Below are 24,573 nucleotides of genomic sequence, written 5' to 3' on the forward strand. Positions count from 1 at the left end.
TAATGGGAGCAGAATTAATTCCATAAATTCACCATTACTTATGCAGTAACTTATAGTAGTTTTTCAATGAAGTATACATTTTCTGAATGTGACAGGAAAAAAAAAAAAGATGGAGGTAATTTGTACTAAACTGTCTTAACATCCACCATGTAAACAGAAAAACTTTTAAATACATCTTCTCTTCAGAGCAACTATTTTGATAAGGATAAACTCTGTCTGAATAGTCCTGTGCACAAAGATTAGTAATACAGTAGAACCTTAGAGTTATGAACACCTCATGAATGGAGGTTGTTTGTAACTCTGAAATGTTCGTAACTTTGAGCAAAATGTTACTTTTTTTTCAAAAGTTTACAGCCGAACATTGACTTAATACAGCTTTGAAACTTTACTATGCAGAAGAAAAATGCTGCTTTCCCTTTATTTTTTTTTAGTAGTTTATGTTTAACACAATACTGGACTGTATTTGCTCTTTTTTGGGGGTCTCTGCTCCTGCCTGATTGCATTCTTCTGGTTCCAAATGGGGTGTGTGGTTGACTGCTCAGTTCAGAGCTCTTGTGTTCATAACTCGAGGTTCTACTGTGTTTAGTTTTATTTACATGCAGTTTTTTTATCTCAGTTTGTAGCTGTTACTTTTTGGACCCTTTATGCATATGACAGAGAATTGGTATACCCTAAAGAACTGGATGAGATTAATCCATCTTGGCTTAATCATACCATGGTAAGCAGATAGTGTTTCTTTCTCTGGGTCTTGGGTTTGATGTTTTTTCACTTTATGGTATTTTCCTTATTATATATGTACAATACATGCAGTTTGAACATAACAATAACTTGCAGACAATTTAGTTTACAAATTTATTACTTATCTTCTGGTATTCCACACTGCATCAAGTGTAGATATCAGGGTCATGGCCTGTAGCCCTACCAGAGCATTCTCTAAACTATAACTCCTACCATCTCTACCACTGGTGGAGATGCACCAGTAGTAACAAGAATTGTGGGGGGGGGGAAGACTAGTGTAGACCCAACCCAGGGCTCTCTGTGCTGTAGGGTACAGCTACACTGAAAGAAAAAACAAACAAACAACCCTACAACAACTCTCCGGGTTTCAGAGCCCAAGCTCCAGCCTGAGCAGAAATGTCTACATTGCTATTTTAGCCTTCATAGCATGAGCCTAAGTCAGCTGACCCAGGTTCGGAGACTTGCTGCTGCTGGGTAGTTGAGGGTGGGGTGGGGGGTGTTTTGGTTGTTGAGTGTAGACATATCCTTAGTTCCTCATATGAACAGCTAGCTGCCTCTTTCACTGAATATCACCTGTCCTGTGCACCAAATTAGGCAGGGTACATGGATAAAACAGTATGTAGCATGTAATTAAATATTGTATTATAATATATACATGGAAGGGGGCAGAATTAAGGCTGCACAAGTCTTTTTCATTTTCTGATATTTGGGTGCTTCACATTGCAACCAGAACATTCTTTTAATCTGTTTTTGTATGGAGTGTAAATCAATCTATCTATCTAGATATATGAATTCCTTAAATCTTGTAGAACATCCGCAGATAAATCTGTAAATTGCACAGTAACTTGTCCTATATATTATGGGCCAGGTCCAAAGCATGTTGAATGCAGTTACATTATTTAGTTATTGATTCTCTAATTTGTCTCATCGGTCCTGAGCCAGCATCATGTCAATGACAGCTTTGCCATTGACTTCAGTGAATATAGGATCACGTCTATAATACTCAAAATCAACTATGGGCATTTTATTTCCTGATTTAAAAACATCAATTTCATTTTGATTGCCTCTCTTGGTGGCCTTTAATTTCTGGGGGAGTGGATGCAGCTGTTACAAAGTAGAGATTACATTTGTGGGGGATGGAAGGAATCTGTTATAATTAATAGTTTACCAGAGAAACCTACCAAACAAAATATTTCATTGCTGTTTGTGAAATTTTCACAGTCAATGTTTCTGTCATATTTTCTAGGATATCATTTGTTCATTTTGTATATTTCCAAATCTGACTCTTGTATTTGATTTTTATTTTCAGCATACCACTATACTGCCACTACTTCTTATTGAGCTGATTACATGTCCACATAAATATCTTTCTAAATTGAATGGAATGATAGGACTTAGCATCTTTGGTACCTCATACCTCACATGGTAGGCATTCCCTGTTTCTCAGAAACACATCAGCATCAAGAAGCATAAAGAGCAGAATGCATGTGTGTATTTGTATTTTTTGGCATAATATTTATTGCTTTTCTTGATGGAGTTATCATCATGTATCTTGGTTCTTACTCTACAGTATAATAAGATACAAATACTTTACAAGAGATAATAAAAATGCATGCTGCAGTCACTTTTTTTTTCTAAACTACAATAGTGTGGTCCCACAGGGCACACTCCTGATTCATGACCAGTGTGGTTCCAAATACTACCTCCATGTGTGTTTTGGAGAGAGCTGCTGCAGAGCACTCTTCTATGGCAGATGTAGTAGCGAATCTTCGTGTGTGGCCTTTATGTGGAGTGCCCCCCTGTGCTGCAGAACACTTATGACCAGTAGATTTGACCCAAAGAGAGGTTTGAACTACTTAATTAGTCAAAGTCAGTGATAATGTTGAAACCTAATAATGACAATTTGAATAGCAACACGGTGAACTATTTCACTGCTTAGTGTATTAGCAAAACATCCATGTAAAATATTTATCTAGTATGGTTGGATTCCGTCAAAAGACATTCCACAAAAATACGTTTCAAGTTTAGAATATACCAGACATTTGAATATTCTGTTTAAGTGTCTGATCCTCCACATAGTATACTAGAAGGGAAACAGATAACTGAGTGCAAGAGGAAGATTTCAGAGGAAAATGAAAGATGTCAGGAAGCTGGAAGGATTCAAAAAAAGCAAAGCAGATTAAATTAAGTCTTTTTATTGATTAAAAGATACAAATATGTTATTAGACACCTTACTGTTTTCATTTGTTTTGAGTAAATTTGCTTTAAGAAAAACCTCTATAGAGTCCCCCCCAAAATTTTGCAGCCTCAGAGAGAAAAAAACCTTTCAAATATTCCTTCAAATTCCCTGTAACCCTGCTCAGTATGAATAGTAAACTGTCATAAAATAACTGCTTAAATTTAGTCACTGACCTTTGAAATGGTTATTCATCTGATACAGGCAAGTTGTCAGTCTATCTTTATTTATTTATTTCATTTTAAACCTAACATTAAAAATATCTATCCTGAACTTTAATCTCCTTTCACTTAATTATAAATATGATTACATGAATATGAAACTAGTATCTTAACCATAGCTAGCCGAAAATATAAGAAAATAACCAAAAATCTTGAATCCAAATATTCCTCCTCTACACTCACCAGTATGAGCCCTTAATACACCATTTCTTATCCAAAAGCCTGGGTAAAGAGGTGGGCTTTGCAGCTTGCCCTGATCAGCACGTTTGAGTTACTTTGGCTTGGGGAGGGGAGTAAATTCCAAAGTTGAAGGCCCCTCAGAGAATGCCCTGCAGGCAGCTCCTGTCTGTTGCATAGAGGGGTCTCCTGTTCAAACACCTGTGTTCACTGCAACTGTGGTACTATAGCCTGAGGAGTAATGTAGTCTCTTAGGCTAGGTCTACACTGCGTAGCTTACAACAGCACGGCTGTGCCGAAGCATCCACAGGGTTGTAAGGTGCGCAGTGTAGCCACTCTTTGTCGCCAGGAGAGCATCTCCCGCCAACGAAGCGCTGTCGACACCAGCGCTTTTCGTCATTAAAACTTTTGTCATTCAGGGCGGGTTTTTTTTCACATCCCTGAGTGACAAAAGTTTTAACGATGAAAATGCTGTGTTGATGTAGCCTTAATGTATGTCTTCACTGTAGTACCTAAACTAGCTACACCGGCATTAGCATGGCTAAAAATAGCAGTGTAGATGCGGTGGTGTGGACTTCAGCACAAGCTGTACAAGCACACCGAAGACCCTGGGTACTCACTTGCTTTGTTGAAGGCTGCATTGTCACATCAACACTGCTGTTTTTAGCTGTGCTACTTAGATGTGTCTACCTGAGCTGCAGTCACACCTCTGACTACATTGTGTATGTACCCTTCGATACATTGGTCCAATCCAGTTCAGACTTTATAGCTCAAAACCAGCACTTTAAACTCCACCTGGAAACCAACAGATAGTTAATGCACATCCCAGAGTAATGGGATCACACATAAATAAACCATCACATCCTGTACCAGCTTCTAGGTTGATTTAAAATGTAGCCCCATATAGGATGCACTGCATTAGAAAATCTTCATATGGAAAAGGTATGGACTACAGAAGCAAGCTCCACATCCAGAAGAATTCATCACAGTACACTGCTACTGGATGAACACAACAGTAGTGATACACCTGAATTGAAATGACAACCTCTATAAATGTATAGTTAAAGTACTGCTGCATGTACATGTGTATAACATGAAACAAGTTGAGAACTAAAGAATAGCTACAATGTCCTAGTCCTTGGGATTGGTAACATAGGATCAGTGTGTCCCCTCTGCACAAATTACCCGCATAGATCACTGGAAACTCTTCTGAATTCCCTTCCCAGTGCAGCTTTTCTGTTATTTTCTCATGCAGAGCTCCCCTCTCCCTATCTGACCAAACTAAATGGTGAGTCAGATCCCCAAAACAAGAGGATCCCACAAAATCTGCTTGGATATCAGGGGAATACGTAAAGGGAAGGACTATGTGTGCAGAGCCTTGGTAGTTTTCTTCCCCCGATGGCTCTTTCCACTCTTCCTGGCAGCTTGGCCTATGATGGATCCTTGTTGCCAAGGATGCATTTATGGAAGATGTATGGAGAATACTCACTGAGATAGGAGAAACAACCTGGCCCTTAATTCAGTCTAGTCTAGTAAACACTACAGCAGTTTGGTATAAGAGTTTGCTTATGGTATTACATTATTTGTATAAGGCCTATACATTGTAGTTTTTAAGTGTTATTTTTGGATTCCATCCTCTACTCCCTCCCCTCCCCACCCCCGATTTTGCAGTTCAGCGTTTTTCCTCAAAATACAGATAAGCAATTCTAACATTTCTGAAGTTTTGTTTATGTCTAAACTCTCTGTGGATCTGTAGTCCTACTTTCTTCAGCCATGGAACTTGTAATAAGGAGGAATTTATATTGGCTCTAGGCAGATATTATTTAGCACTATGAAAGAAAAACTCTGACACTCCAAGTGCAGAAAGTGGGTGCCCACAAGGATTCTAAAAATTAGTACTTGCCACTCAGGGCTTGTATTAATCTCCCAAGGTTACAGCTTTTCTCTGACCTTGGCTTGGTAAACGCTGCCACCATCCAAATGCAAAAAAAACCCTTGGACCCAGGAAGGAACACTTGGGAATTTCTCTCTGTTGGGTACCCTCAAGCTCGCGCACGTGCTCTCGCGCTCTCTCTCTCTCTCTCTCTCTCTCTCACACACACACACCCCACCCCACCCTTAGGACACCAAAAAGCCAATCCTGTTCTTAAAAAGTAAATTTTATTAAAAACAAAAAGGAAAAAAATACATCTGGAACTTAAGCTTTTGCTAGATTTTAAAGGAGCAATTCCAAAAATTAAGCACCCAAACTAACTTTAAGAATGTTACTCCATTGTGTATATGCTCTGGAGAAGCTATGCCCATACATTTGGGGATGGCATTTCTACCTGCAGACTGACCATGCTGCACTCAAGTGGCTTCACGCAGTCAAAGAGACTAACAAAAAACTTCAGTGGAGTTTAGCTCTTCAAGACTTTGATTTTGAGATACAAAACATTTCAGGAGCCTCTAACTAAGTGGCTGATGCACTCTCCCAAGAAGGTTTCCCAGAATCAGCTGGGTAAAAATGCCCCTGCATTTTAAGTCATTGTAGTCCTTGAAATGTAAAAAGTACTGTTTAGTTCTTCATGTAATTATTAGTAAAATTAGAGGTGCATGTATCTTATTAACTCTGTTTCCTAAACCTCCCGGAAGAAATCCCAGCCAGTGTGGACCTGACCTAAACCAGGCTGGCTAGCACCGTCTGTGATTTGGGAGGCATGTGATAAATGAAGAGGGCAGGGGGAGCTCCCTTTTATAAACACCCAGACAGCCAGTTAGCTGTAAAATCCCTCTTGGTGTCTGTTCTCTGCTTACTTTACCTGTAAAGGGTTAACAAGTCCATAGGTAAAAGAAAAGGAGTGGGCACCTGACCAAAAGAGCCAATGGGAAGGCTAGAACTTTTAAATTGGAAAAGAAACTTTTCCTTTGTCTGTGGTTCTCTGGGCTGCAGGCACATGGAGAAGTAATGCTGTGTAAGATTTAAGCCAGGTATGATTGTAGCTAATTTAGCTACAACTAATCAGGAAAGAGATCTTGGAGTCATCGTGGATAGTTCTCTGAAGACATCCATGTAGTGTACAGCGGCAGTCAAAAAAGGAAACAGGATGTTAGGAATCATTAAAAAGGGGATAGAGAATAAGACAGAGAATATCTTATTGCCCTTATGTATAAATCCATGGTACGCCCACATCTTGAATACTGCGTACAGGTGTGGTCTCATCTTAAAAAAAAAAAAATACTGGCATTAGAAAAGGTTCAGAAAAGGGCAACTAAAATGATTAGGGGTTTGGAACTGGTCCCATATGAGGAGAGATTAAAGAGGCTAGGACTTTTCAGCTTGGAAAAGAGGAGACTAAGGGGGGATATGAAAGAGGTATATAAAATCATGAGAGGTGTGGAGAAAGTGAATAAGGAAAAGTTATTTACTTGTTCCCATAATATAAGAACTAGGGGCCACCAACTGAAATTAATGGGCAGCAAGTTTAAAACAAATAAAGGAGTTCTTCACACAGCACACAGTCAACCTGTGGAACTCCTTGCCTGAGGGGGTTGTGAAGGCTAAGGCTATAACAGGGTTTTAAAAAAAAGACTAGATAAATTCATGGAGGTTAAGTCCATTAATGGCTATTAGACAGGATGGGTAAGGAATGGTGTCCCTAGCCTCTGTTTGTCAGAGGGTGGAGATGGATGGCAGGAGAGAGATCACACATTACCTGTTAGGTTCACTCCCTCTGGGGCACCTGGCATTGGCCACTGTTGGCAGACAGGCTACTGGGCTGGATGGATCTTTGGTCTGACCCAGTATGGCCATTCTTATGTTCTTCTTATAGATTATCAATTCATACCTCAAACCTGCTTATCTGGAGGTTCAGATATGTAAGTAAAATTAGGGAATGTCTAAAAAGATGCAATCAGGGTTATTTCTTTTATTTCTTACTGGCTTGTGGACTCCTCTGTGCTAACCCCTGATGCTTTTGTTTGCTTGTAACCTTTAAGCTGAACCCCCAAGAAAGCTAGTTTGGGTGCTTAATTTTTGAAATTGCTCTTTTAAAATCTAGCAAAAGCTTAAGTTCCAGATGTATTTTTCTCCTTTTTGTTTTTAATAAAATTTACCTTTTTAAAAGAACAGGATTGGATTTTTGGTGTCTAAGAGGTTTGTGCATGTTTGATTAGCTGGTAGCACAGCTAATTTCCTTTGTTTTCTTTCTCAGCTCTTCGGCGGGGGGAGGGGAGGTGAAAGGGCTTGAGGGTACACCACAGGGAGGAATTCCCAAGTGTTCCTGGGTCCAAGGGGTATTTTTTGCATTTGGGTGGTGGCAGCATTTACCAAGCCAAGGTCAGGGAAAAGCTGTAACCTTGAGAGTTTAATGCAAGCCTGGAGTGGCGAGTATTAATTTTTAGAATCCTTGTGGGCCCCCACTTTCTGCACTCGGAGTGACAGAGTGGGGAGTCAGCCTTGACAACAGCTAAGAGAATGAATGTTCAGGAAATGTTATTTTGAAAGGCTTTACAATAAAGTTCAAACCCTCTTTCTGTTAGTGATTTCTATTTTATTACTAGTGTAAATTTTAGTGCAGTTCTGTTTTTCCTCTTACTCAGTTTCCTCTTATTCAAATTCTCCCACATAACACACTCTTGTTTGATAAGTTTCTCTTTATTTAGTTTCAGACTTCTCACTGGAAGGATGATGTAGCAGTGCATAACTATCTGGTGACATCAGTCCCAAGTGTTGATAGCAGATGCTGCTAATTGGATGCAGAAAAATGCATCTGCCATCCTCTATTTCAAGTGACAATTCCATTCTATGCAATATTTGACCTGTAAGCCAAAAGACCTAGTTGGGCTGACACTTATTTACTCTGTGACTTTGGGCAAGTCACTTCATTGTCTCCTTCATCAAATGGCTGTGAGGATTAATTAGAAATATTAAGAGTTATTTGAAACAATGCAGCGCTTCATAAGTAATTATTTGTCCCTTCCAGAGAGCGCTGTCTTTATCATACCTCCGCTGCCTTCCACAGAAACCAGAGAGGGCATAAGATTCTCAGATTTATTGCTAGTGTTCTGCAGAGTAACAGATGTAGTTTTGATTCCCGAGACCTTGTTGCTTGGGCCAACAGGCATTGTGAGCACTTAAGGCCAGATTTTTAAAGGTATTTAGGCACCTGACTCCCAATGAAATCAATGAGAGTTAGGTATCTAAACATCTTAAAAATCTGGACCTTAACCCTGGGGCATGGAATCCTTCAGATTGTCCATCCGTGACTTCTCTGACCAATTGTGAGGTAACATTGATTGGGAATGAAGGTCGGTTAGTCCTCAGGTGGAAGACTGGCAGCTACTACATGGTGCCTCAAAGGTGGGAGTGAGGAAAATATGGATGATTCTGTGCTCAGCAGGGGATATGGAGGACTTATTAAAAATCTTAGCTAATCTTTAGTTATACATTTTCCAGTTTTGGAACAGCATAAAATATTTAAATAACCATTACAATAAAATGTTCCTAGGGTTGAGGCAGTTCTGTACCTGCTATAATGTCTGTTGCAATTGTAACTCAGAATTCTCTGGTTGTGTGGGTTTGTGTTGCATCTTTAGGGTCACATTTTCAAAGGACATCCAGTCCATATCCATGCAAAACTTGTTCATGCAAAAACAACATTGCTTAATTACCAGTCATAAGAGGTAGATAGGCTTTCAGTGATGACAGTTTTCATTCAGAAATGCTTTGTTTGCTCATACAAATAGAATTTGGATTTGTGTGCACAAACAGTTGGATGTGTAATTCACCATTCAGTTATGTGTTACTTATCTTTCTTGTGGACAGAGGTTTATGAATCTGCTACTGCTTACACCTAGAGAACGGTCATTTAGCACAAGTGACAGGCTTGTGTTTTTAGGCACAGGTTCAAATCCCACTGTTGGCCCAAGTGAGGTTAGCTGCACATATCCAATGTTGAAGGTCCTCTATACCAGTGGTTCTCAAAGCCGGTCCGCTGCTTGTTCAAGGAAAGCCCCTGGCGGGCTGGGCCAGTTTGTTTACCTGCCACGTCCACAGGTTTGGCCGATCGTGGCTCCCACTGGCTGCGGTCCCCCATTCCAGGCCAATGGGGGCTGTGGGAAGCAGTGCGGGCCGAGGGATGTGCTGGCCGCCTAGTTTGAGAATCACTGCTCTATACATTTCACACACGGATACATTTTCAGAAGCGCTCATGATCAGCCTCCCATTTTGCAGGCTAATTTTTACACTTCATAATATGAATTCAAATTTGCATATTTGCACCCACAAGAACCTAGTTAGAGGTTCAGGTACCCTGATTTGTGCTGACAATTCAGTTGTGGATACAGAAGTGTTTGCACAATCTTTCTGGGCTTGTCTTGCACAAGATTTTGAATATTTGGCCTTCAGTATTGTTTTATTTTAATATTCTGTGTTTAAATGACAGAATGCACACACACTTAAAAGAACATCTGATAGTAACACAGGTTGGCACAATGAAGAATTTCTTGTGTGCACATATGATATATACTGTAACTTGTTGTTTGGCAAATCTGCAGTTTTGTGACTTAAGCAATGGCTGAAAAATGCTTTGCCAATCTCTGTTCAGAGGCGCGAGAGAATTTGAAACCATTATTACGTGTAATTGTTTAAATGATAGTAATTATATTACATTTGACTCTTAGAGCCTTTCCTCAATAATCTCAGATCACTTTATAAATACTAATTTATCCTCACTACACTCCATTAAATCCCCTTACGTTGCTGTTACTGCAGAGAAAAGTTTAAATCAAAACAAAGCTATTTTAATTTTAACTGAAATATATAAATATTTATGAACATTTTGGAAAAAAATTGCTTGAAAATTTAACTAATTTACCAAATGTTCCTTTTAAATGCAAAATTAAAAGTGACAAGAATGGAGATTTTCATATGGCTTTAGAAATAAAGCCAATTTATAATCGTCAAGCAAACTAAAATGTAGATATGTCTAGTTCTGTTTCTCAATACTGTTTGTCTTTCATTGCTTTAGGGTACTATGGGTAAATTATGCATCAGGAATTTGGGCATACCCAATTTTAGAAGTATTAGGCGTACCTGGAAAGGCGGTACTTTTTACCATTTCCTACCTCGTAATGATAGGATTCTACTTACTTGGAGAGCATCTAACAAAGTTATTATGGGGTAAGCAATGTAGAGAATTTTCGTTGTTACAGGATTTTAATTGGGATAAGGACAGTAAATATGTGTTAGCAGAGAAATCTTCTGTCTAAATCTTTCCCTCACCACAGTGGTCAGCACAGAGCTTTCTCATCTCTTTCCATAGAACATAAATTTCTTGAATGATTGATTGTATCTAATAAGGAACTTTATAAGTAAATATCTGCTGCTTCAGTGCAATTTTCATCTCTGGAAATCTAGGATGAAATCGTGCTTGAGTTAAAAGCGAGAATGAGTTTAGTGGCCTCAGTTTAGTCTCTAGTTGATATAGAGCCATTAGACAACTTGAAACAATTCTTAAGGAATAGAAATCTATACTTAGGAGAGTCCCGCCAATGGAAATGCAGGCCAGGATTGAAATGTCCACACTACTTAATTTTAATTTGTTCCTTTCTTGCAGGTGACTTTCGAAAATATAAGAAGCAAGGATAGAGAGGAAGCTGAAAGTAGGTCACAAAAAGTGCGAGTTCATTTATGAACATTTTATATTTTTAAATCGAGATGCCAACTTGCACTGTTTTGAAATATACTCGGTCATCTCTCAAATATATTGTTCAAAGCAATAAAAATATTTCTATACCGATAAGCAGTCAAGCAATCTATAAGGAAAAAAGCTAATTTGTAATCAAGATTTCAATGCTTCTAACAAACTCCCACTCCAGTTATATAGAAAAAATGGTTTACATATATATTCCTTCCTGTATCTCTGTGTGTGCACATGCACATACATATTGAGGCCAGGAGAATGCTTGGCATTTTTTACCCAAGAGGATCTGGTTCTGGCTAACCTTAGGGTTTTAATGCTCAAAGAAGTTACAATTTTCTCCCAGGGTCAGTTCAAGAACTGTATTAGGCTCTAAATGTCACTACATTATGTCCAACATTTGTTAGAACAGTCCTGTATTAAATAATATTACAGGGAGCTTAAACATCAGCCATATCATTAAACTGCCACTTTAATCATTAATCTTGATTTCAAGACCAACAAAATATTACCTTATGAACCCTAATATACCATTTATTTCAATCTAAAAATAAAAATAACTATCCAGATGCTTGCAAAATATTGACTCATAATAACATCCTACTAAGTACATGAAGCATAATTAATCTCAGGCCTTCTTTGGATGGATTAAATACATTAACAACCTTTCAATTGCATTTATAGCCAAGCCAGATTTAGGATTTTGAATCTACAGGAGAATATTTAATTGCTGTAATTTGCCTCGTAATGGGTGGCTAATATTGTGGTATATTTCAACTTGGACCCCTGGTATTGGAAATGGAAAATATTTATAAACTAATGCCCTGAAGATCAATCCTGGATTGTTCTTTCTCTTTTCTTGAGTGCCTTGTCCACTCTAAGGCCTTGTCTACACTACAGGGAAAATTAGGTCTAAGCTACACAATTTGAGTTACGTGAATAGCATAACTCAAATCGACGTAGCTTAGACCTACTTACCACGGGATCCGCACTACGCGATGTCGCTGGGAGACTCCCTCTATTCTTCTTGATCCGGTGGAGTACAGGAATCGACAGGAGAGCAATCAGCAGGGAATCGACGAGCGGCGATCGACCGCAAAGTGTAGACAAGCCCTTAAAATAGGGCTCCACCACTTCTCTTGGGAAGAATATTACACAGTCTAATAGACCTTGGTATTAGGACAGTTCTCCTACTGTTCAAACTAAATTTTCATTCTCTCAGTCACCCCGTCCTCCCCAATTGATTCTAGTTATATTCACTTGGGTCAGCCTCTCCCTTGTTGAAGTTTACACCCTTCAAATCTTTGTAGACCATTATTCTAACTTATTCCAGTGCTTTATCTTCCTAACTGCTTTCAATAAATTGTTTCTTGTAACAGTTGCACAAACTCAGAAGAACAAGTTAAATATAGGACCAGATTTATGGATGTGCCCAAAGAACACACAGCAGAACTCAGGAGGAGATGGGGTCAAAGTTGGTCTTTGTGCTTCTCAGAGACTAGCCTCGATGTGCCTCAATCCAGTCCCTTGGTTTTAGTGAGAGCAGCCCAAAGTTGTTCTAACTTATGTGGGTTGCCAACAGCTCTAAAGGGGTGATAATGGTGGCTGAGGATCATTGGGATGCAGGGAAGCCTGAACCACACTCCCTGTCCTGTAAAATGGTGTTTCTGTGGTGGTAGGGTTCAGCTGGTAATAATTAATCCAGCTCTCCAACTCAGTCTTTCCAGAATTCTAATATCCAGTATTAAATTTCATGTCACTGACTCAATCTTGCAAAGCTTATTGTACCTTGTGACTAGGACTGTCCCTATGGGGGTGTAGGGCCCGGGGCGGAAGTGATGAATCTGTCACTTCTGGGACTGACCCGTCACTTCCGGGACCAACCACACCGACTAATTGCACCAGCCCACAGGGCCTCCCAAAGCGTGGGAACAGTTGCCCCGATTTGCCATACCCAAGGGATGGCTCTGCTTATGACAATAGTGTTCAAATCATCATAGCCAGATGTGGTTTATAAATCAGTAAAACTCCGTTAGATGTCTTGAATTTTGCTAGAAACAGATAGTATTTTGTTTTGTAATCAATTCAAAACATTACTGAAGAACGTTTAATCTTTTTAAAATGCTGAATATAAATAACCTCTGAGCTTGGGATTTGTATCTATGATGTTTTATGTGAATAACCTAAAGATGTTGAGGTCTAAAAAAAGCACTTTTGTCATACCTAATCAGATAACTTATTGTAATTTTGTGCTATTTACTTTTGAGGGTTAGAACAGTTGATACTGGGTATAACAGTTACTAATAGGAAAATACAGCAAACAAGAAAAGAACAGGAGTACTTGTGGCACCTTAGAGACTAACCGATTTATTAGAGCATAAGCTTTCGTGGACTACAGCCCAAAGTGCTCTAATAAATTGGTTAGTTGGGCTGTAGTCCACGAAAGCTTTTGCTCTAATAAATCGGTTAGTCTCTAAGGTGCCACAAGTACTCCTGTTCTTTCTGCGGATACAGACTTAACATGACTGCTACTCTGAAAGAAAAGAATGTTTCACCACTAATGCTGACGTGAGATCTGTTTTTGTGCACATGCCACCTTGATAACTTGCAATAATTGTTTTAAAATTATGAGTCTCCATAATGATATATTTTTCTGCTAAAACAGACAGAGTGCAAAATTTAAAATATTGTTATTCCACTTAAAATTGTGTAAACCTAATCATATGTATATTGCCTGCTCACCAGTTTCGGAACCCCTGCCAGCCTGTGGGCCAAACCCAAACCCACAAGGATCTACCCTTAATCCTTCCTTCATACCCTACGCATGTGTGACAGTCAACCCCTACCTGTACCCTACATAGGTCACAACAATGGATCATCATTCAGCTATATGAACCAAGAGGTAGATTACCAAAGGGACACAAACCAGCCCCCCAAATTCCCAGCTTGCCCCCAGTTCTCTTGACTGGAGGTAGACATGCTTCAAGTACACCTGCCAGATCAGGCTGCACAGTTTGAGACGTCTGTCAGGGAATAGGCATGAGCAATGGCTCCAAGTAGCTCATTAGCTGTGGGGTAGCATCAGGACTTAGGTGTTTTTGTGCATTCCTATCAGTGGAAACTTTGCCACCAATAAAGGTTAGGTGGCAACTGAGCAGCGATTTTGAGAATGTCTGTGGCGCCTAAATATTACTTACATACCTTATGAATCTGGCCCCTATCTCTCCCCTATGTAATCCTGGGCACCTAACTTGGAGCTAACAATTCCATTAAGAAGCAGGGGACATAGGAGTTAGATATTGCAATGCTGAGCAGTGTAATGCTTAAAGTCCCCGTGTGAAACTAACCCCAGGAACTTAGCAGGATTCATAGAAATGTCCAAAGTTATAACTAAACATTTAAAAAATAACACCATATAAGCCTTCATGCTTCAGGGCTTAAACCAGCCTCTTAACTATTTGGATTAAGAGGAGATTTTTCCTGTGAGCAAGTTATTCTAGAACTGAATACTGTAGGAGTTCTTGCCCCTTCTTCTGAAGCAGCTGGTAATAGCCTCTATTGGAGACAAAATACTGGACTGGTTGTACCATTGGTCTTATTCAGTATTCCCACGTTCCTTGACGTGATGAAGAATTCACTTTGGTGGTAACTTCAGATATAAATCCCCTGGTTATCCAATGCTCAGTGTTTTTAATAACATTGTTACTAATAATTTAAGGGTAATATAAACTCAGACTTAATCTGTTTTAATTGTGTTTTGTCTGAGATTGTGTAAATAGAGAACATTCTAACTAGTTGTGATTATGGTTTTCAATGTTTGTTTATAATGGTTGTACATTTTACCCCAGAAGCATGATAAAATAAACTTGTAAAACAGCCCTCAGTAGACACTTGGTAAGGATAGCAATGTTCCACAAAATTAAAAACCAAAAATTGAGTTTTATCTGTGTCATAATAAGGTATCAAAACTTTTAAATAGTCCCTATTTCTTATTTTGTGCAGCAAGCATTTTGTGGCATAATATAGTAGATAACACTAAGTCCAGTATAGGTAGGCTTGATCTGTGGATCTGGCTGATCTCTGTTGGGTACAGGACCCAGAGAGGAACAGAAAACAAAGCCTGCTTTATGCTTTGCCCTCCACCTTATCCTGAGTTTAGCTGAGGGCCAGCACAAGTTATTTTAGCCTCAAAGCAGTTCTAATTTGCACAAGATGGTAATAGTCCCCAGGGCCTATTACAAATAGGAACTGACGGAGCACAAAGGCATTCTATCCGTTCCTATGTTAGGGCAATGCAGGAGGAATTCTCAATTAACAGCTTCATGGCCCCTCTGCAGGATCTGCCCTTTAAACAGAAAGGAGAAACTCTTGCCTCTCTGCAGGTTTAGGACTGTGAACTGTGGCTGTGATAAGTAAATTCAGGTTTCAAGCCTGCATCAGAGGTGTGAAGATGGAGACACCCAGCTGATGGATCGGGAATGTGTTTTGGGAGGGCCATATATATAGGGTAAGACCATATGCAGGATGCGGCCACTGGCAGGATGGACCAAGGCAGGCAGCCATTCATGAACTTGTGATCAGACATTTCTGTGTCTCTCTCCAAGGCCATATATTGATTAACGGAACTTCCTATTACATTTTTATAATAAATAGTAGAATCATTAGATTCTGAATTTTCAAGGATCAAAATCTGGAAATGTTATGATTGTTTATTGCATAACTAAAGGACAACAACCTCTCAAACAAGTTAAGGTAGGCAATTATGTGGTTACTATGATTGTTCAAGGACACATATGCAAATACATGTGATTAGCATATGTCTTCACAATTATGCAATTCATATGCACATTTGTCATAATTGTGAGCATGAATTGTTGTACAGCTCGCTTATAATTGTCATAACCTGGAAGATTTTTAAAAAAACATTGGAAATGTGAGATATTGCATTACTGGGGGGTAGTTCACTCACTTCACATGCAGTAGGATTATGCCACCAGTTATACAACTGGTTGAAATAGCTGGTTACAGCTGTGCCTCATTTAAAGCACAAACAGGATGGGAATCATAAAGAGAACTATTTAGTACACCCATAGTCAAAATTCTCAGAACGATACAAGTCAGGCTTATTTCCGTTATTGTTAAAAATCTGTCGGAAGGAAGAGTGCCAATGGTGTGAGTCATACAATATGTACATTTTGTTACAAATTCTGAGTCATTTTTAAATTGAAATTATGCATCATTCATGAGCAGAAAACCATTTAAGACAGTTGTGTATCGCCTACTTCTGACATTCTGGTTATGTGCAAAATGTAAAAAAAGTATGATTGCACCTGTGTAATATGGCATCTCATTTAATCATGGGTGGTTTAAATATGTTAAAGCAGAAGAGACTTTGCAGACTGCATGTAACAGAGCTAGGGGCATACAACACTTGTGAAGCAGGTCAGAGGTGGCCAAAGAAGTATCCATTGACTTTTGGGATGTTGTAGGATTCTAGGATGGGAAGAGATCTGATTGAAAAATAATTCTTTGCATCATATTGCACTTTCCAGACAAAGGTCTCGGCATACTTCACACACATCAATTACTATAGCCTCACGATACCTCTGTGAGGTAAGCATTTCTGCCCATTTTACAAGTGAGGAAATGACACTCCAGAGAGGTGGTGTGATTTGGGAAAGCCACTCAAGAAGTCGGTGACAGAGCTGAGAACAGAAACCATGTCTCCTGACTCCTGGTCCTGTGCCTAAGTCACCAGATCATTCTACCTAATCGAGACTGCAAGCTCTAATTTAAACTATTTGCTCTTTGAGGCAGAGAGAGTGCTTTTACGTGTGGGTTTGTGTGGTTGTGTGTGGGGGGGAGAGGGGGTTTGAGGTACCCACTCCTAGCATATTTTGGGGGAGCACCCAAAGAATTGGTACTAAAAATCCAACCTCTGTTGGGACATTCCGCTGGGTTTTTAACTTCAGACAGTGAGGCTGAAGTATCTGCTTGTGGCTCACTCTGAACTTGTTGAGTAGAACTGGAGCTAGTAGTAAATCCTTAATACCTTCATGGGCCCCTTATGGTTTGAGATTAACTGGAAGGTGACCTAAAGCCAATTTCTGTCTTCTCATACTATTGAACAATTTCCATTAGCTTATTTTATTTTACTTATATTTCTGTGATACTCATGACAATTGGATCTAAATGTCAGTGAAAATTTCCTACAATTATAGATATGGTGGTCGAATTTAGCCCCGCGCTGAGAAACCAAGTTTCCTAAAGCTTTAACAATCAGCTTGAGACTGGATGATGAAAGGAAGAGAGTATTAGTATACATAAGTCACATGACATCAGGGCCGGCTCTAGGCACCAGCAAAACAAGCTGGTGCTTGGGGCGGCACGTTTTTAGGGGCAGCATGGCCGGTGCCAGAATGCTGCCCCTAAAAATGTGCCCCGGCTGCCCTAGCTCACCTCCGCTGCTGCCGCTCGCACACTGCTGCTCGCCCTTCCTCCCAGGCTCTCAAACCTGGGAGGGAGGGGGAGATCCCAAGTAGCCGCGGCTTGCGAAACAGCTGATTCGCACGCCGCTGCTCCCCCTCCCTCCCAGGTTTGAGAGCCTGGGAGGGAGGGGGAGACTCCGAGTGGCCGCGGCGCACACACCACTTCTCCCTCCCTCCCTCCTAGGCTTGAGAGACTGGGGGGAGGAGGCAGGGCTGGGGATTTGGGGAAGGGGCGGAGCTGATGCGGGGTCAGGGGTGGGGTAAGAAAAAAACGGGGGGCAGCCAAAATTGTTTGTGCTTGGGACGGCAAAAATCCTAGAGCCGGCCCTGCATGACATTGTGATTTCTACTGCAGTGAGACATGGGCTGTGAGGTGACGTCCATTATGATTTTCCCCGTGGATTTTATGCAGTTTGTGGCCAGTGGAGCTGTGCAGGTCACAGAACCATTACTTGTGCCCCTGTCAGTTCTGCAGTTCACCTACAACGCTCCCTACATGACGCTGCAAAATGGAGCATTCTGCAGTACATGGGTCCATATGGCTCGTTTCCATGTCCCTTCTATATTTTGGCTTTGCGGTGTTAACAGAACATGGCAATTCCATTGCACTTTGGCCATTTTGCTGCCAGAAGAGGGAAGGGGACAGGATTTCATCCAGTATACACAGGTGAAGTAAAGGCTTCTGATTGCATAGTAGCTCTGACCTGCAAATCCACTTATTTGCAAGTCCTGACTCTTGTCTGAGCAGAGACTGACATTCATACTACTTGTTTTGTGGTTTGGTGATGTGCATAAAAGAGATCTAAAAAGGAGACCATCGTCCTTTTCATGTGTGTCCTAAGGCAGCATTCAAGATCAGGTCTTTATGCGTGGAAAGTGAGAAGAACACTAATAACCGCTGCTGGTTAAACTTTTTTCCATACCTCAATATTTGTTTTATTTAGCATTGTAACAGTAAAGAAAAAAAATGGTGGGACAAATTCTACCTTTGCTTACGCCCATATAATATCATTTACTACACTCTGAGTCCTAGGGTGTAAGTGAAGGTAGAATTTTGTCTACAAAACTACAATTCTAGAGAAAAATGTATGTGTTAGAGGGAAATAAACCAAGATGTTTTACTAAAAAAACCATCAGGACATCGCAGCATTCGCATCTGAAAGCAACTTGCAAGGAAAACTGTTGCCGTTTTTTGTTTTTGTTGATCAGTGAACTGATTATTCCACTGCAGAAATATTGGTAGACAAATATCCTGTTTAGTAGAACCAGCTTTCGCTTTTCGTTAGCTGAATAGAGAAAGTAATTCTAGATAGAGTTCTGTTCACTTGAAAAAATTACTTTCCACTGTGTTCTAGCAGTGTTTGCAAATGAGTATGTTCAACCCTGACAATAATGATTTAATTCTAGGAAAAAGCAGGAATTTTACAGTTCAAGGAACAGCTGCATTTTCAGCTTGCGATTAAACACATCCAGTGGGGTCCATAGGAGCTTTTAGTGCAGCTGATGGAAGACCACTGACCACACTAAATCAGAGACCAATTACTCACTCCCTTTCGTACTGATTGTAAGAAAGGCACCCAAAGATTTGTTTGCTGAAATGATGCATTGCTACAAAGTCACTTATTTTTTCAGTAATTAAATGCTTATCAGCTAAACTTAGCCATTAAAACCATATTCTCCAAACTGACCTCGCTGTTGATCTGAGGTATTCATGATGTGCGCATTGTATTATTTCCAGGCAAATAAATTTACATTCACAATTATTTGTGGGCTCAAATAATACAATTTTGACATTTAACCATTTGTTCTCTTGGTGCAAACAACATTTGCAGATGGAAATAAGATAGATGGCTTAATGAATACATGTTCTGGGCATTCCCTCTGAAGCACCTGGGATTGGCCACTGTTGGAAGCCAGAATACTAGGCTAGATGGACCATTGGTCTGACCCAGTATGGCCATTCTATTCTTAGATGTCTCACTAGAAATGGTAGTTGTGTAAAGTCTGTGATTTGCATGTGCATATTATTGTGTGTGGAAGGTTGTGGGTGCAAATGAGTTTGAATACAAAACGGTGCAGGGAGGAACAGTGCAAATTGATTCTTCTACTATGCTAACCTTTTTTGTAGGATGGATGCATATTAATGGAAAACTGCCATTTAGGTACACCCCTGCACTGGGGATGGTACAGAGCTGGTAGGTACAGAGCTGCAGGCTAATGAGATGGGGAAAACATTGCTGTTTCTGTGTGGGCCCTCTGCACAGGAGTGAATTTCACCCTAGGCAAATAAGACTAAGGGCTTATTTACACAGGGATTTTAAACTGGATCAAATTGAGTTAATCTGGTTTGAAAACACTTGCGCATACACAGTGCAACCCATCATTATGCACTAACTCCACATTTATCAGGAGCTGTGGAGTCCACTTGCAAAGTGTACTAAATTTGCTTCAGATTGAATTAGTTCCGTCTTCTGTGCGTGCACGCAATTGCTGCACAACACTTTCTGCATGCTTCCAACAGCTATCTCACAATGCTGTGCAGGTCGACCATTACTGACCCGTTTCTTTACTTGTGTACTCTTTCTGCCCCGGTGTCAATTTTCCAGGATGACCCTTCTACCCTTTAAAGGGTGGTGCAGAGCCAGATTTTGCCTAAATGCTCCTGGATCCCAATGTATCATTATTGTGGTGATACAACTGCAGTAGCCCTCCCGAAGCTCCACAGTATGCCTCATGCAGCTGTCCGGAGTCGTGCTGAGATCCTAGATCTCATTGCCATCTGGGGAGAAGCATTTATTCAGGAAGCTCTTGTGACCAGCCACAGGAATAAAACCCTTTTTGTGGTTAACAACCAGGATGCCGACTAGTGCCAGATAAAGAGCAAACTACTCAGGAGACAGTACACTGAAACGAGGAATAAAAGGAGACAATCCAGTAGGGCACATGCGACCTGTCTGATTTTGGATGAACTGGACTGGATTCTACACCATTACAGTATGCCCCGTTCAAGGCACTGTTTGGAGACTGCTCCCTCACACCCAGGATCAGGCTGGACCCATCAGCGGATGAGCAGGAGGATCCCAGAGAGGGGCTGCCCCCAAGAGGGCCGGGATCTTTTTGGGACTCCGCTGATGACAGCCAGCTGGAAAGTCAGCTCCAGTCCTGCCCTCTTACAGTGGACCCCGATTTCTGCCCTATGTTGCTGAGCCCAAGTCTCACCATAAACCCAGGCCTGGACCAAAGAGTCAGATCCCCTGGAGGGAACTTGGGCATATAAGTACTTGTCTTTACAATTTATTATTTATTGGTGGTGGTGGCGGATGTCAGCTACGAGCCGCCTACTCCCTCCCACCCATCCCCCTTTTGCTGCTCCAGAAAGGTGTCCACCAGGATGATGCAGTCGCAATCTGTGCCCACCCCCCTCCTGCAGCAGATTTGAATAATGAAAATTCAACAGTTTATATCATGCTTATAGGAAAAGAAATGTGGTTAGTTTCCATAAGATATAAATGCCCAGTGCGTGCCAGGGTAAGGCACAAACAATAATGCTGCCCATTGAAGTAAATGGTTGTAACATGCATTGTAGCTGACAGTGTAGTTTTAGCTCTCAATCAAAGGAAGAAGAGCTCTGTGTGGCTCGAAAGCTTGTCTCTCTCACCAACAGATGTTGGTCCCATAAAAGGTATTACCCCACACACCATGCTTCCCACTATATCTTGCAAAGGCCTTCCACTCCTGCAGTGCTTCTGGGGAGACTATCCTGGTGAATAACTTCAAAGAATATCTCTGGGGTCTCCCCTTTGCCTTTCTGAGTAAGAGCATTCTTTGCCTCCTAATCATCCACCTCAGTGTAATGTCATGGAGAGTGAGGACCACCCAAAGGAGTTCAATCCTTGAGGGGGGCCATTTAGGGATTTGGGGCACAATCCGTACTTGGTCCTGCTAGGGAAGGCAGGGGGCTGGACTCAATGACCTTTCAAAGCTCCCTCCAAGTTCTAGGAGATAGGACATCTCCATTTATTTATGCAGAGGTAACTGAGATCCCAGTGTGGTCTGCACACCCTTCATTATTGATGAAGATAAAAGAAGGAAAGAGACCCACTTTATGCTGAGAGCCCAGGCTGAATTTGCAAGGCTGGCAGTTAGGAAAAACATTATTGTCACTTGTAAACTGAGCACATGTGATACAGAAAACATTGACATACAGGAAACATGGAGCCCCACAATGTCATTTTTACAGAATGGTTTTTCAGACTAGACCTGCACTTTAAGAAGATACCAGGCCAGAATCTTGAAGTCTGTGGGCCTATCCTGACTTACACCAGCTAGGAATCTGACCCAATCTCCAAATCAGTTTTAAACTGTTATCAAGTTTCTCCCATTCAGGGTAATATCATAGGGTTGTCAAGCCTTTAGGATTGTCCTGGAGTCTCCAGGAATTAAAGATTCATCTTCAATTAAAGATTACGTCATGTGATGAAACCTCCAGAAATATGTCCAACCAAAATTGACAACCCTATAATATCTCTTCTGAAATAAGAGATTAATTCTATAGTGCTTCAACGCTGTTTAAAGGCTGGATTGCGGCATAAGTAAGGCAATATATGTCCCTAATGACACAGGAAGAAGGGAGGAATTAGTTTAGAGCTAGGGCCAGATCATCTGCTGGTATAAATCTAGCTAGCTTTATTGATTTCATTGGAGCTATGCTGAGTCTCACCCGCTGCTGATTGGGCTCAGTGTTCTAATTTAGGGCAGTAGGGGTGGTGTTCGAAAGACCAAGAGAGGTCAGACATGCAGTTAGCCTGGTAACTCTGACACTTGACACCTCACAGAATCAGGCTCTAAGAAAATATGTTTTGACAGGAACTAGGTTTTTTGTCTGGACATAGCAAAAGTGTGTTAAAGCCAATCCCTCTATTCCTACCTAGCCTTTAGCAAAAAATGAGGTCCTGTAAACTATGTAACTGTGCATTAAACTGTATAACTAGGTCCCTAGTCAATTTAGAGCACCTTTTAAAGTGAATTTAATTTAGTCCATATTGAGTAGGAAAAGCATTTTTAAATGGCGTTAGCAGAGTCCATTTTTAAATATGGGTCCGTCTATAATGGGTATTTTCTTAGGGCCAAACCAGGCAGTCCCCAAACTCCACTCACCTTGAATTCAATGGTAATTTTCTGAGTAAGGACTGTTGTATTTGACCCTTACTGTGAACAGGAACATAGCAAATAAGAAGCCAGCTTAATAACTGGATATGAGACTCCCAACAGAATGGCCAGTATCAGATACTTCAGAAGAAGGTGCTAGAAACTTCACGTCGGACAATTCTGAAATACCAGTCCATGTGGAATTTCCTTCCTAAACCGTGTCAACTAGTGGTAAGTCATCAGCGCTGCACAGGTTAGTAGTTATCAATCAGTTCCTAGTTGAGGGTTGTCCATGTAAAACAACCACCATCTCAGTTGGCACTGCTTGGCCCTTTTGTGGCAGTCTCAGCAGAGAAGCCAGGGACACTGAGCCATTGAGACTGAACTATTCTTTCTTCCCTAATGCAGCTTTGAGACATATTGGCTCATTGTTGTGGGGAAGCTTGTACTGCTGCTGCCCATGCTACATATACTCTGGGGAGAAAGAACTTCACACTCCAGACAGTATTTTGCCGCCCCAAGCATGGCAGTCAGGCAGCCTTCGGCCGAATTGCAGCTTGGGGCGCTGGTGCTGGAGCCACCCCTGTCTCCAGAGCTCTCAGTTTGGCTCCTTTCAAGAACTGCAAGAGCCCCACGCTGTCACTTACTCTTGTCTGTTAACACCTTGCACTATGAATAGTCCCATTGAAATGATGGATGAAGTTATTACTCAGCATAAGTCAGGGTGGCAGAATCTGTCCCAGAACAATTAAAGATGAGATCCTCTTGTTTTTTTGTTGTTTTTTATTTTTTTCATATGATTTCTATTTAAAACCCAAAGTCTGAGAAATGAAAACAGCCAGTGACATACATTTAGATCTCTTATCTCGGCCATTTAGAGAGTGCACTATAATAATGGCCTGTAATATTCTTCCCTTTTAAAAAAATATTGGATTCATTTTTGCACAAATCAAGTCACTTCCTACTTCATGTGATATTTATAACTGTGAAGGGAAATGCTGATTAAAGCACATGTGAACAATCTTTAGGAGACCTTTTTTGTGGCTACAGCTGGATTTTTGTGTGTGTGAGTGTGTTTTATTATGCTTATAAATCACTTCTGTTTCACTCCAGAAATATATAGGAATGACTGGCCAGAACAGACAACAGAAAGCAATTATCTTCTGGAATAGGTACTCTGTAACAAGAGGAAAATGCCAGAGAAGATAATGAAAGAAGCTGTTTTATAACTACTAATTATAAAACAACTCCCAGCCAGCAGGGTTACAAAACAATTTGGCTAACACCAAAAAAATTGCTGTGGGTAGAGTCCGTGATGATAATGAATAAACCAGTATAAATAATGTTTATACATGTTATCACCTCTCCAAAGGCATCATTCTATCTCTATCAATGGGATTCACAGCATCCCTGTGCCCTCTAGTGGCTGATAGGCAAACGGAATCATAGAATCATAGGCCTGGTCTACACTACGACTTTAATTCGGATTTATCAGCTTTAATTCGAATTAACCCTGTAACCGTCCACACAACGACGCCATTTAATTCGATGTAAAGGGCCCTTTAAATCGATTTCTGTACTCCACCCCAACGAGCGGAGTAGCGCCAAAATCGATTTTAGCAATTCGAATTAGGGTTAGTGTGGCCGCAATTCGATGGTATTGGCCTCCGGGAGCTATCCCACAGTGCATCATTGTGACCGCTCTGGACAGCAATCCGAACTCGGATGCACTGGCCAGGTAGACAGGAAAAGCCCCGCGAACATTTGAACTTCATTTCCTGTTTGCCCAGCGTGGAGAGCACAGGTGACCACAGATACCTCATCAGCACAGGTAACCATGCAGGCTGATAATCGAAAAAGAGCACCAGCATGGACCGTGAGGG

General features: G+C 40.8%; 1 protein-coding gene across 3 annotated transcripts in view; it reads left to right on the top strand.

Annotated features, from left to right (window-relative positions):
- Nucleotides 1-24,573, top strand: part of LOC128846562 (androgen-induced gene 1 protein-like) — a 35,276-nt gene that overhangs the window by 2,838 nt on the left and 7,865 nt on the right. Inside the window, exons 3-7 of one of the 3 annotated variants that reach the window (XM_054045751.1) lie at nt 617-718; nt 2,048-2,163; nt 10,383-10,534; nt 10,971-11,016; nt 22,761-22,823. In XM_054045751.1, the coding sequence (XP_053901726.1) occupies nt 617-718; nt 2,048-2,163; nt 10,383-10,534; nt 10,971-11,002 (402 nt within the window). In that variant the 3' untranslated portion in view covers nt 11,003-11,016; nt 22,761-22,823. Of the gene's footprint in view, nt 1-616; nt 719-2,047; nt 2,164-10,382; nt 10,535-10,970; nt 11,109-22,760; nt 22,824-24,573 lie in introns of those variants that run through there. The other 2 variants (XM_054045750.1, XM_054045749.1) reach the window with 2 other exon arrangements.

Source organism: Malaclemys terrapin, chromosome 12 (genome assembly GCF_027887155.1).
Source record: "Malaclemys terrapin pileata isolate rMalTer1 chromosome 12, rMalTer1.hap1, whole genome shotgun sequence".
Classification (NCBI taxonomy): domain Eukaryota; kingdom Metazoa; phylum Chordata; order Testudines; family Emydidae; genus Malaclemys; species Malaclemys terrapin.